At 46.5% G+C, this 13,454-nt stretch overlaps 1 protein-coding gene across 5 annotated transcripts in view; it reads right to left on the bottom strand.

The window, feature by feature from the left end:
• CAMSAP3 (calmodulin regulated spectrin associated protein family member 3) overlaps window positions 1-13,454 on the bottom strand; it is a 69,603-nt gene that overhangs the window by 20,990 nt on the left and 35,159 nt on the right. For all 5 annotated transcript variants that reach the window (XM_060240712.1, XM_060240713.1, XM_060240715.1 and 2 more), the window contains exon 2: window positions 7,887-8,152. In XM_060240712.1, coding sequence (XP_060096695.1) covers window positions 7,887-8,152 — 266 coding nt within the window. The remainder of the gene's footprint in view (window positions 1-7,886; window positions 8,153-13,454) is intronic.

The raw sequence follows: 13,454 nt of genomic DNA, 5'->3' as shown, positions 1-13,454 counted from the left end.
TGTCAAAGCAAGAAATGCCAAGGGAAGGAAGGGGGAGCTATCTGCTCATTAATGCTCCTTCAGATCAAGACAATCATAATCTTGAGTTACGATGGCTGCATCAAATATAGTTTGTCTTACTTCTCTTACTGTCAATCCACAGAAGCACAGATCAACCTTGGAGGGTTCTACCATTAGTGAGCTATAGCTATCCCTATTGGTATAGGTGGAACTGTTTTGTTCCCAGTGAAACAACAAAGCAGAAAAATAGGCCATTGGCATATGCTGGAGCTTACTACATCGGACAATGTCGCGAAGAAGGGTGGAATAAGCAGATGCCATGAGCTTGAGCTGGTAAAGAAGAACACCAAGGACTGGAAATCCTGGCAACACATCAGAACCCTCCTTCTGACCAAGAAGGCTCAGTCCTATTTTAACTGTAGGCTGATACCACAGGGTAGCTTGGATTGTTTATTTTAAGCATTTAATGCAATTAAGATGAACCTGGATGAGGTAAGAGTAGCTTTGGGGGCAAAAGGCAGTCAGCAGATATGGGGCAATCTTCATTATCAAAGTCATCATCATTAAGCAGTCTGCCTGCACCAACTACAAATTCTGCTTGCAGCACTTCTTAGTGCCAGTCACAAATACCTGGATTTGGAACATTGCTGGTCTAAAAGCAAAAATCTCTTGGCTTCTGAGCAGTTCTATTAGTAGAGCTCACAATCCAGTCATCTCTGGGAAGATATTGGTCTAGCCTTTATGAACACCTTTTGGTATCCCAAAGAAAGACGTTAAATACAAGCAGTCTTGAAACGGTTCTCCCAGTCCTCATCTGAAGTTGAAAGCAACTGACAAAAGCTTACTCTCAATTGGTTGATGTCATCACAATACCCATCAGAGCACAAAACATGAAGGGAAAGTGAGGAACGCCATTTCACTCTCCAGCTCTGAATATTGAGAACAGACTGAAGAAAAAGGATGAAAGTCTGCCCATGCCAAAACCAGACTATCTGACTGTGAGCAGGGATTTCTTCCATTAGAAGTGGGCCAAACGTGAGCTATTCCACATCTTCCAGTGAAGAAAGGTCATGATTATTTAACTAATCAATTAGAGGGAGGATTAGGGTGGGCCCTGATACTAATTAAATTGATTAAATTACAGTGAGACGGACAATTAGGAGTGGAGGATAGAGGGTGGAGGGTGGACTAGAGACTTACGCTGTGAATTTAGATAATCTAACTCAGTTAGGTGTTAGATTATCTAAATCCTATTATAATTATAATTAACAAGATCATACCAGGACATAGGTGTGGATGCCCGGCCAGGGGATCCCAGTGCTCCTGGGGGGGGGAAGGTGTGACGGTGGGAATAGACAGAAGTACAAGGGAAGGAGGCCAACACAAAACAGTGTTCGGCCCCTTCCAGTCTACTTCCCATCCCAACGGTGACAGGTAGTGGGACCAAGAGGAATTGCCCGCGTCCATCATTGGTGTTATGCAATGCCAGGTCTGTAAATAATAAGACTGAGACCCTTAGGGAATTCCTGCTCCGGCAGGATGTAGACCTGGCTTGTGTGACTGAGACCTGGTTGCAAGAGGGGGAGATGGTGGCTCTCTCCCAGATGACCCCCCCGGGTTACTCGGTCTTTCACCAATCACGGATTGGCAGGCGGCAGGGAGGGGTGGCGCTATTTATAAGGGAAGGTTACTCCTTCCAGGCTCTCCTGGCCCCAACGATCGATGGTATTGAATGTGCCAGCCTGGCGTGGGATGTTGGAGAGGGGTTGGCGATCTGGCTGGTGTACCATCCGCCTAACGCACCGGCCAGCGCCTTACCTTCCCTGATGGAGGCGGTGTCGGGCTGGGCATTGGAGTACCCAGCGGCATCTGGATCGAGGTGGTGTGGCGGTGCTGATGTTGTTAGATCTGTCGGCTGCATTCGACACTGTCAGCCATCGGCTACTGACCCGCTGCCTCGCCGATGTTGGGGTTAGGGGGCTGGCCTTACAATGGCTCTCCTCCTTCCTCAAGGATCGGGGACAAAGGGTGGCAATCGGAGGTGAGCTGTCCCAGAGGCGCACACTACATTGTGGGGTGCCTCAGGGAGCGGTTCTCTCACCGATGCTATTTAATATCTATATGCGCCCCCTTGCCCAGATTGCCCGGAGGAATGGGCTCGGGTGTCACCAGTATGCGGATGACACCCAGCTCTATCTGCTAATGGACGGCCAGCCTGGCTGCGTCCCAGAGAATTTGGACCTGGCACTGCAGGCCATGGCAACCTGGTTGAGGCTGAGTGGGCTGAAACTGAATCCAGCGAAGACAGAGGTCCTTTGCCTGGGTCGGGGCGCTCTGGGGAGGGAAATACCTCTCCCGGTTTTTGACCGGGCGCCGCTGAAAGCAGCGTGCCAGGTCAGGAGCCTGGGAGTCCTACTGGAACCTTCATTATCAATGGAGGCCCAGATAACAGCCACTGCTAAGTCAGCCTTTTTCCATTTGAGGAGGGCAAAGCAGTTGGCCCCCTTCCTAGAGCGTCAGGACCTAGCAACAGTGATCCACGCAACGGTCACCTCAAGACTAGATTACTGTAATGCCCTCTACATGGGGCTGCCTTTGTGCTGAATCCGGAAGCTGCAGCTGGTGCAGAACGCGGCTGCTAGACTGCCTTTGGGGCTCCCAAAGTGGGAGCACATACAGCCGGGGCTGCGTGGACTGCGCTGGCTGACAGTTACATACCGGATTCATTACAAAGTGCTGGTTATTATCTTTAAAGCCCTATATGGCCGAGGACCTGCCTACCTGAGGGACCGTCTTTCCCCATATGAACCCCAGAGAGCACTGAGGTCAGCAGGGAGGAACCTGCTGAATATCCCCAGGCCGAAAGAGGTAAAACTACAGAGTACCCACACTCGGGCTTTCTCTGTAGTGGCCCCACACCTATGGAACCAGCTCCCCGAAGAAATGCGGGCCCTGCGGGACTTTGAACAGTTCCGCAGGGCCTGCAAGACCATCCTTTTTAGGATGACCTACACCAATTAAAGAGAGAGACTGCTAAGGAAAAAAACAAAAATTACCATCTGTTATCAGATGTCAATTTTATTAATTTTATTAATTTTAGAATTCTAATTGTTAAATTAGTTATTGTTTCTAATATTATTGTACTTAATGTATTGATTTAATGTTGTTAGCCGCCCTGAGCCTGCTTCGGTGGGGAGGGCGGGATACAAATAAAATGATGACTGAATGAGCCTTTCGAGGCCCTTCTCACTGTGGGACGGGAAACTCTCTTCAGAACAGCAAAAGGGGTAGCCCAAGAAGCCGTCCTCTCCATCAGTCTTGATGCTTCTTGACAACCTGACCTGTCTGCTTTTTGTTAAACTGCACAAAGATGTGGGCAAGGGCCACTTCAAAAGTCCCACATTTATACTGACAGCCAGCCAATTTATACAATCAGCAGTATCAAGTCTTGGAGCTGGAGGGAAGGCCTTTGAATTTGCAGAGCCTCTGTTCTACATGCAGCCTGAAGTGATATAAAGCTGAGGGAGAATGCCACCATTTTCATTTGCTGGCAGTCTATATTTATTTTTGTTAATTTGTATTCCACCCTTTCCCCTGAGTGGGCTCAGTGGTACATCTTATGCATAGTTTCGTTGAAACCACCCAGATAAACTTTGGGAAGCCAACCCATCCTTGTCTTTTTTTTTCTGGGTTTGAATAATTTTATTAAGTTTCAGGTAAGATAGGAATGGGGGAGGGAGGTAAAAGGATAAAGTAAATAAATTTTATAACATTTCTACGTATGCATTATTCATTTCATGTCTTCATACTCAACATCACTCCTCTTATAACATTTTTTCTGCATTTCCATCTTGTGATTCAGTAATCATCAACAACTTTTAAAACTCCTACTAAGACAAGAATGCAGCCCCATGGCACAGAGTGGTAAAGCTGCAGTACTGCAGTCCAAGCTCTCTGCTCACGACCTGAGTTCAATCCTGGCAGAAGCTTGGGTTCAGGTAGCTGGCTCAAGGTTGACTCAGTCTTCCATCCTTCCAAGGTCGGTAAAATGAGTACCCAGCTTGCTGGGGGGAAGTGTAGATGACTGAGGAAGGCAATGGCAAATCACCCCGTAAAAAGTCTTCCGTGAAAACGTCGTGATGCGACATCACCCCAGAGTTGGAAACTACTGGTGCTTGCACAGGGGACTGACTACCTGTACCTTTTTAAGACAAGAATATATTTTTATACGCCAATATATGTCATATATTGTTATCTTATTTTGGAAGTTCATATAGTATATCGTAACCAATTATATAATGGTTCCCATATTTTCTTTGTTTCACACAGATTAACATCTTTCAGTCTAGCTGACAAGGTATCCATTTCTTCAAGGGCTGGTAGCTTAGCTAATAGTTTCTCTTTTGTCGGTATTTCATGCGATTTCCAATATTTCGCAAAGATTATTCTACCTGCAGTCACTGCTTGTATTAGAAACACTTTAATCTGTCTGGAATAGTTTTCTGGTAACATATTTAATAAGAAAAGTTCTGGCTGAAATCTAATTTGTACTAAAAAGTTCCAGTTGTAGTCTTACATTTCCAGCACTTATCTGACATATTTTGATACATTTTTCCTAATTTGTCCAGGGTTAAATATCATCTATAAAACATTTTATAAATACTTTCTTTTAAGTCCACTGATCTAGTCAACCCATCCTTGTCAACCGGGGAAGATCAAGATGGGTAGCCATGTTAGTCTGTCCATAGCAGCAGAAGAGAGCAAGAGTCCCGCAGCATCATAATGACTAACAAAATTTGGGGCAGGTTATGAGCTTTTGTGAGTCATTGCTCCTTCAGATACCTGTCTTTAGTCTTTACGGTACTGCTGGACTCTTGCTGTTTCTTCTTCTCTTAACCAAGGCTGTAGTAAAATAACTGGAGGAAATCATACCATCCCCACATTACATAATATTTCAGAGTACTAACTTGCTCTAAGGAAGCAGTGGAAGGGGAAACGATCAGTAAGCACATGGCACTAGTCCTGCAGAAGAACTACAGAGAGTGGGCCCAATGTGTGCCTAACATCCACTAGGTTCTGCAAGCAGAGGCAACAAGACAAACCAGATAGATGGTCATCTATAAGCCCCAGATACATTTAATATCACCACCCAAAGCTCTCCTGGCAGCCTGATCTTCTATACCAAAGAACTGCAGCAGTGGGAAAAGGTGATAAACTAGACAGTGAATAAGGACTGGAAGTGTGTTAAGGACAAGCTTATGGAACGAGCTCATTCTTAGGCACAGAGCAAAGGGGAGGGAATACAGCATGTGTCAAGCTTAAGAATGAATCTCAGAGATCTCTTCCCCTTCAGGATGGCTCACACCAAACACACACACAAAAAGGAGATCTTTAGCTGCAGCACAATATTCTAGTGACTTCCTCTATACTTCCCTCTCACACACACACACACACACGCTCTCTTCAGAGTTTGGGCTCAACCCACAACCAAAGAGGCATAACCCTCCCTAGCTCAAGCCACACTGCACAGATCTCAATAAGTGCTGTGTCAGAGAAAAACAGAGTCTGTACCAAATGAGGATGCCTGCTCTCCAGCATCATTACTGGCAGTATGCTGCCACTGCCTCCCTCCACAAACCATCTAATCCTTCTGGGGAGGGGGCGAGTAATCCAGCTCCCTGTTCAAGTGAGAGAGCCCATGGGCACACTCAGGCATTCCCCTGGGAGTTTCCAGAAATTATATTAGAATCAAGTGTCGTCATCTCTCTGCCTCCCTTTTCAACTTTCTCAACTGGCAGCATTTTTCTTTTGGCAAAGGAGAGGAGGGGCTACCCCCTGCCTTCAGCTAACTGGAGCTCCCATTCCTCTTTTCAGCCTCCAAAGACTCAAAGCAAATTTAATAACCATCAGTGACCTGTTCAATGCACACCAATCCCATCAGCAGCTGGGATTCCCTTCTCCCCACCACGTACACACACAATTATACTTGCTGATAGCAGAAAGCAGCCATCTCAAGCCTGAACAATTCAAACATCCTCCTTTGCATCAGCTAGCGAGAACCAGAGAGAAGCAACAATTTTAGCCTCACTGAAAAAATGCACAGGTCAGGGAGACCGTCACTCTAATACCAGCCAAATCACACGGCAGAAGGGAATTTTGGCCATCTGCAGGGCAGCCAGATTATTGACTGGAATTCCCTTCTCCAAACTCTCATACAGCAGGGGTAGCCAACGGTGGCTCTCCAGATGTTTTTTGCCTACAACTCCCATCAGCCCCAGCCATTGGCCATGCTAGCTGGGGCTGATGGGAGTTGTAGGCAAAAAACATCTGGAGAGCTACCGTTGGCCACCCCTGTCATACAGGGAGGAGAGGGAAACACCAAACTACTGCCTCCTGTTGTACTCCTCTTTTTATCTGATAACCTCAGACATTTCAACCTCCCCTTTTTTCTTTTTAAAGAGGGATTATTCAGTCTTTCCCACTCCGTGTGTGGCACTGTCAACAGACAAGGCAAGGAAGAAGACAAAACTCCTTCTTCTGTCCCATAGTGCTATGGGTGCTGCTTATGCTATGGGCAAGCACAAGAAATAGGGATATAAAACTTCAGCCACCCATTGCTCCTGACTAGGGCAACAGCAGTAGTAAAACAACAACAAAACAAAAACTTCCCTCCGGCACATCCTTATATTTATGCTCTTAAGTGGACTTGCCAGCAACTGCTACTGTGCGGCCCACACTAAGCAACCATGAATTATCATCTGTTAAAGCAAGAGAGTAGCACAGGTCTAGCACCTGGTTCAGAGGTCCCTGCTTCTTGTACATACCTGACAACAATAGCCACCTGCTGCACATTATTACCTGCTTTAGCTCCCTGGTCTATCAAGCTACAAAAACATTGATGCTTCAGGCTGTTAGAACAGGTTCCTCTCCCAGCAGGTAATGTAAACCCTGGGAACAGCTATTCCTGGGGTGGCTTCAGCCACACCCCAGCCTTCCCCACTCACAGGGAAATGAAGAAAGGGGTTCCCACGGTTGGCTAGGATTTAACCTTGTAAAGACCCCGTCCTTACGCTGTGGCGCCACAGAGGACACTCCTACTACTAAGGCAGCAATGAAAGAGAAGTTTGGGGATTTGTTTGTCACCCTCAGAGCCTTCATCAGGCCCCTCACACAGGACAATCCTTGAGGGTGTCTTTCTCACACAAAGCCATAAACTACAGCTGCTCTCTTTTTCCCCTGTTCCCAATCCATAGCAGGCCTAGCTTTGGGAGTAGGAGTTTTTTTCAGAAGAACTTCTCCAAAAGAACCCTAGTAACCTTGAATACCAGCACACATACAACCCCTTACAGAAGCATCAGTCACTAAGGCAAACAGGGTTCCCACCAACTACAGCAGCTCATACTGAAAACACTTACAAACTCTGCTTGTCAGGCAGTGCTATACCAATTTAGTAAAAAAGTTACCTATTGTAAGGTATGAATTCCACAGAGCAACCACCTTTTGAAAAATAAAGCATTCCACAAATGCAAATTTCCCCATTGCAGACTTGCACTAGTGGGGAAACGGTAGCTACAGAGCTCTAAAAAGGACAGAAAAATTTGAGCTCCACTCTGCACAACAAGCATTCCCTGCGCAACCCAGTAAACCCTACAATTTAAAAGAAGGTTCTGCCAAGGAATTCTGGAAATAAAGATTTTATTGTGCCCCTTCATCTCTTCTTCTCATGCCTCCAGCCCTCTTTCATCTGGTAATCCAGGGAGAACCTCCTCCCTCCCTCCCTCCCTCCCTCACATTTCCAAAATGATATATGCCCTGCTCCTGCAACAAGAGCCACCAACAGGAACATCAGATCAAGATGGCACATTGAGAACTGCATGCAGACTTACCAGCCTGATTGGCTTGTGGTGCAAATCAGCTTCCTTGATAGGCTTGTCTTGGAAGGTGGGCACCAAGCCATGATGGGTCAGAAGTTGTAGCAAGGCAGCATTATCCTTGGGGGCTGAGGCACCATCAGGGCCTGGGGGCAAGGCCTGATGCCAGGCACGGCAGTAGATGTCAGACGAGAGCAGCAGGCGGATAAGAGGAGGCTTCATGTGCTCCTGTTCATATTGGTCTGTATAGAAGGGCTCGTGTAGCTCAACAGGAACATGCTCTGTAAGAGGGGAAAAATTAGTCATGCTACTTGTGCCCATTCAGCTTCGCTCAAAGCATAACATATATCTAAGCTTATCTTCTGCACTCCAAGTCCTAGAGCCTCTTTGGTCCTTGGTAACTCTTGTTAGTTTCTCTCTCTCTCTTTATTCTGCATCAGTAAGGCACTGTTAATAAGGTATTCCCTTCTGCCTGAGTATGCAGGGATCAGGTAAGCAGGCTGGAAAACTGAGCTGAAACCAATAAAATGAATTTTAACCGGGATAAATGTAAAGTTCTGCATTTAGGTAGGAAAATTCCAATGCATGGTTATAGGATGGGGGGAATTGTCTTTGCAGTAGTATGTGTGAAAAGGATCTAGGGGTATTAGTAGACCATACACTGAACATGAGTCAACAGTGTGATGTGGTGGCTAAAAAAGCAAATGCAATTTTGGGCAGTATTTAACAGAAGTATAGTGTCCAAATCACATGAGGTGATGGTATAGCTTTACTCTGCTTTGGTAAGACCTCACCTGGAGTGCTGTGTTCAGTTTTGGGCACCACATTTTAAGAAGGATATAGACAAGATGTCAAGCTCAACTGATTGTGATCAATAACTGCTCCTGCCACAAGTAGGCCTGGGTAAGATCATACTGAACCAAATGCTGCTAGTTTATTATCCTTTCCTGGCCCCTCTTTGTTTTATGACCGGTAATTACTGAGAGCAAGGCAATCAGCACCTTCCCATGAATCCTCTTGTGGGAGGAAGCGCCATCTGGGTGATACAAGGCCTAATGCCTGATAATGCCCTGGGAATGTATGTAGTTTTGTGGCTTATGTGTGAATGCTCCCCTGCTTCCCCTCCCCGTAGGAATTTCTTTGAAGTGTACCTTAAAACTTATTTATCAATGTATTGGTTTCATTCTTCTCAAGCCAAGGCTTGAGCCAAAGTAACGGTCTATCAATAAATGTAGTCTTTGTAGCAACTTTGACTCGTCATTGAATCCGTCTGCTTGACACAAGCTGGAACGAGTCCAGAGGGCGATGAAGATGGTGAGGGGTCTGGAGACCAAGTCCTATGAAGAAAGCTTGAAGGAGCTGGGCACATTTAGTCTGGAGAGGAGGTGGCTGAAAGGTGATATGATCACCATCTTCAGGTACTTGAAGGGCTGTCATATAAAGAATGGTGCAGAATTGTTTTTGTGGTCCGAGAAGGTAGGATCAGTTGAAATTAAATCAAAAGAGTTTCTGGCTCAACATTAGGAAGAACTTCCTGACAGAGCAGTTCCTCAGTGGAACAGGCTTCCTCGGGAGGTGAACTGAACACAGCTCTCCTTCCTTGGAGGTTTTTAAACAGAGGCTAGATGGCCATCTGACAGCAATGCAGATCCTGTGAATTTAAGAGGAGGTATTTGTGAGTTTCCGACTTTGGGCAGGGGATTGGTCTAGATGACCCTGAAGGTCCCTTCCAACTCTATGATTCTATGAAATCTCCATTCAAGCATAAGGCTCAATGGCAGCCTTAAATATGACACTGTCTGCTGTTAAGAATAAAAGGAGACATCCCATGTACATTTGCCAAGGATGTGAACAAGGGTGGAGAACAAATTTAGTGAGTTTTCCCCAGGGCCCTCCAATGTCTCTTTCTTTTATCTTCCCCCATTTCCATGGACCTGTCTTATGGGTTATAAAGAAAAAGAAAGAGCCAGGAGGAGACTGGCTCCAGCCCAACTCCACAAGATGAAAGGAGTCAAAACAGTCTTCAAACTCCTCGAGGCCTTCATCAAAGATCCTTGATGCTAGAGGTTCTCTCTTCCTTCTGCCCGAATGTGCAAGGATCAGGTGAGCAGCACAACCATCAAGCACTGTGTAAGCATATATCAGGAAAAAAAAATCCCTGTCAGCAATCTCCGAGATCAGTACTAGAAACATCTCATATTTGACATTCACCTGCACAGCTTGAAGAAGAAGAAGAAGATATTGGATTTATATCCCGCCCTCCACTCCGAAGAGTCTCAGAGCGGCTCACAATCTCCTTTCCCTTCCTCCCCCACAACAGACACCCTGTGAGGTAGATGAAGATATTGGATTTATATCCCGCCCTCCACTCCGAAGAGTCTCAGAGCGGCTCACAATCTCCTTTTCCTTCCTCCCCCACAACAGACACCCTATGAGGTAGATGAAGATATTGGATTTATATCCCGCCCTCCACTCCGAAGAGTCTCAGAGCGGCTCACAATCTCCTTTCCCTTCCTCCCCCACAACAGACACCCTGTGAGGTAGATGAAGATATTGGATTTATATCTCGCCCTTCACTCCGAAGAGTCTCAGAGCGGCTCACAATCTCCTTTGCCTTCCTCCCCCACAACAGACACCCTGTGAGGTAGATGCAGATATTGGATTTATATCCCGCCCTCCACTCCGAAGAGTCTCAGAGCGGCTCACAATCTCCTTTACCTTCCTCCCCCACAACAGACACCCTGTGAGGTAGATGCAGATATTGGATTTATATCCCGCCCTCCACTCCGAAGAGTCTCAGAGCGGCTCACAATCTCCTTTATCTTCCTCCCCCACAAGAGACACCCTGTGAGGTAGATGAAGATATTGGATTTATATCCTGCCCTCCACTCCGAAGAATCTCAGAGCGGCTCACAATCTCCTTTACCTTCCTCCCCCACAACAGACACCCTGTGAGGTAGATGAAGATATTGGATTTATATCCTGCCCTCCACTCCGAAGAGTCTCAGAGCGGCTCACAATCTCCTTTACCTTCCTCCCCCACAGCAGACACCCTGTGAGGTAGATGAAGATATTGGATTTATATCCTGCCCTCCACTCCGAAGAATCTCAGAGCGGCTCACAATCTCCTTTCCCTTCCTCCCCCACAACAGACACCCTGTGAGGTGGGTGGGGCTGGAGAGGGCTCTCACAGCAGCTGCTCTTTTAAGGACAACCTCTGCCACAGCTATGGCTGACCCAAGGCCATTCCAGCAGGTGCAAGTGGAGGAGTGGGGAATCAAACCCGGTTCTGCCAGATAAAAGTCCGCACACTTAACCACTACACCAAACTGGCTCTCTCTTGAGATCCCAGGGAGTCAGGCCTTCAGAACCAGACTGAGGTGGAAGTTCTCTCACAGGCTCAGCAGTGCCCTCCCCCCATATACTTTTTGATGTGTACATTACTATCTAAGGGGGGATGTGTAAGACCATTAAGCTAGAAGTCTAAAACTACCTGACTCCATCAGTACACCCATGCACATGCCTGTAGCCCATTCTCTGTATTCACAGTTATGTTGTCAATTCAGTGTACATCCCTAGCATACTTTGCAGGTAGTTGAATGAATGTTGTTGACACCTCATTCCTAAAATACATGCTAATTCTAAGAGAAAAACAGGTTGCTTACCTATAATTGATGATCTTGAAGTGGTCATCTGTGCATTAACATTATTGGGATTACGGCACCTGCGCTGACTCCAATCGGTACTTACATAGCTTCAAGAGAGGGATGCTTGTGTCCCTGCCTCTGGGCATACCCAGTGACCTTGCCACGCATGCTCAGAGGGTGGGGCGCCAAGATCCTGCCAGTTCCTTCTGACTGCTGACTAACCCAATAGAAAAGTGCAACTAGGCTGACAGCATGGGGGAAGGACGGGTGGGTGGTGTGAATGTACAGATGACCACTAGAAGATCATCAGTTACAGGTAAGCAAACCATTTATCTTCTTTATGGTCTCTGTGCATCACACCTTTGGGAGAATAACAAGCTGTAGCCTTCCTGGAGGAGGGAGCTGACAGTCAGATAGTTGCAGCCGGTAGAACTGAACAACCAACTTGCATCCACTGTCACTTGTTGTCCTTGAAAGGGCAGCTGCTGTGAGAGTCCTCTCAGCCCCACCCACCTCACAGGTTGTCTGCTGTGGGGGAGGAAGATAAAGGAGATTGTGAGCCTTTGAAGGCCCAGAGTACGTGACAAAAAGGTGAAGGGTGAAACAAAACTCTTTAGTCTTAGCTAAACAGAAAAGCAGAGCTCTCTTGACATTGTGTGCGGAGAGAGTGCTCCTCAGGAGTTTGAGGAGTAGGGTAGAAAGCAGGTAACATTGTCTCTGAGTGCACATGAAAATTTGAGACCACCTTCAGGAAGAATTTTACAACGGGGAGATAACCATCCCTGATGTAGGTAAGGTGGGTAAGGTGTAGGTAAGGTGGATCAGAAGGAAATGTAGGTAAGGTGGATCAGAACGGAGCAGTGATAGTTTGCTAACCCGTTTGGCTGATGTGATCGCGACCAGGAAAGCAGTTTTCCATGACAGATGATGTAAGGGGCAAGTAGCCAGAGGTTATTCAGCATGTGTGATCACAGCCTGTCTAACAGAGTTCGGAATGTTCTGAACAAGAGCAGAAAACTGTGCACATGGAAATCCTATGACTACAACTGGAGTAAATTTGTGACGTTCGTCTCTCCCTCTCAGGTTGCTCCAGATAGCAGAAGATCCGGTTCCGGTAGAAAGAAGTACATCTGACAGTTGGAGAGGTGGAGAAGAAGCAGAAACCACAGTTGCCGAAGTCACACTGTGTGATCAGAATGCATCTCAGTTTTTCTCTCTAAAGTTTGGCGATGATTTGAGTGAGGAATGGGATGAGAGAAGACATCATGTATAGGAAACAATGAGACCAATTCAGTAGGATTCTATCCCCCATCAAAAGAGTGCCTGCATACACACCCCAGGGAAGAAACGTGGGCATTTTGAGTTCATCTGAGTAGCAAAGACATCAATATGAGGTGCCTCCCAACACAGCAAACACAGGAATTAGGTAAGTTGGATTCAGTTTCCATTTGTGGAGGACTGCTCCTCCCCTGCTTAAGAGGTCTGCCAGGGTGTTCTGGTCTCCTGGGAGGTGTGTGGCAATTAGGAACATGTTCTGATTTTGAAATCACAACCAGAGGTCTATTTCTAGGCTACAGAGTTTCTTAGAGACTGTTCCCCTTTGATGGTTGATGCAATTGAGTGTGATGGTGGCGTCTGTGATGACAGAGGTTGTCTTTCCTGTGAGGATGGGGAGGAAAGATTGCAGAATAAATTGTATGGCTAAAGGTTTGGGGTAGTTGATATGATGGTGAGCCTAAAAGGAGCCCCAGAGAGAACATATCCCTGGAGTGAAGCATTGGTTGTCAAAGTCTCTGAAGGATTTGAGCCTCAGAACAGTGCTTTTGCTAAGAGGTTGCATTGGTTCTCCCCAATCAAGAAATAGCAGGATATCTGCAGGTATGCGGAATGTGCTAGTCTGGGGATGGAGAGACGGACAGAAGACTTCCAAGAACCA

The sequence above is a fragment of the Heteronotia binoei genome, chromosome 5 (genome assembly GCF_032191835.1).
Source record: "Heteronotia binoei isolate CCM8104 ecotype False Entrance Well chromosome 5, APGP_CSIRO_Hbin_v1, whole genome shotgun sequence".
Lineage (NCBI taxonomy): Eukaryota > Metazoa > Chordata > Lepidosauria > Squamata > Gekkonidae > Heteronotia > Heteronotia binoei.
This window is presented reverse-complemented; position numbering and strand designations above follow the sequence as displayed.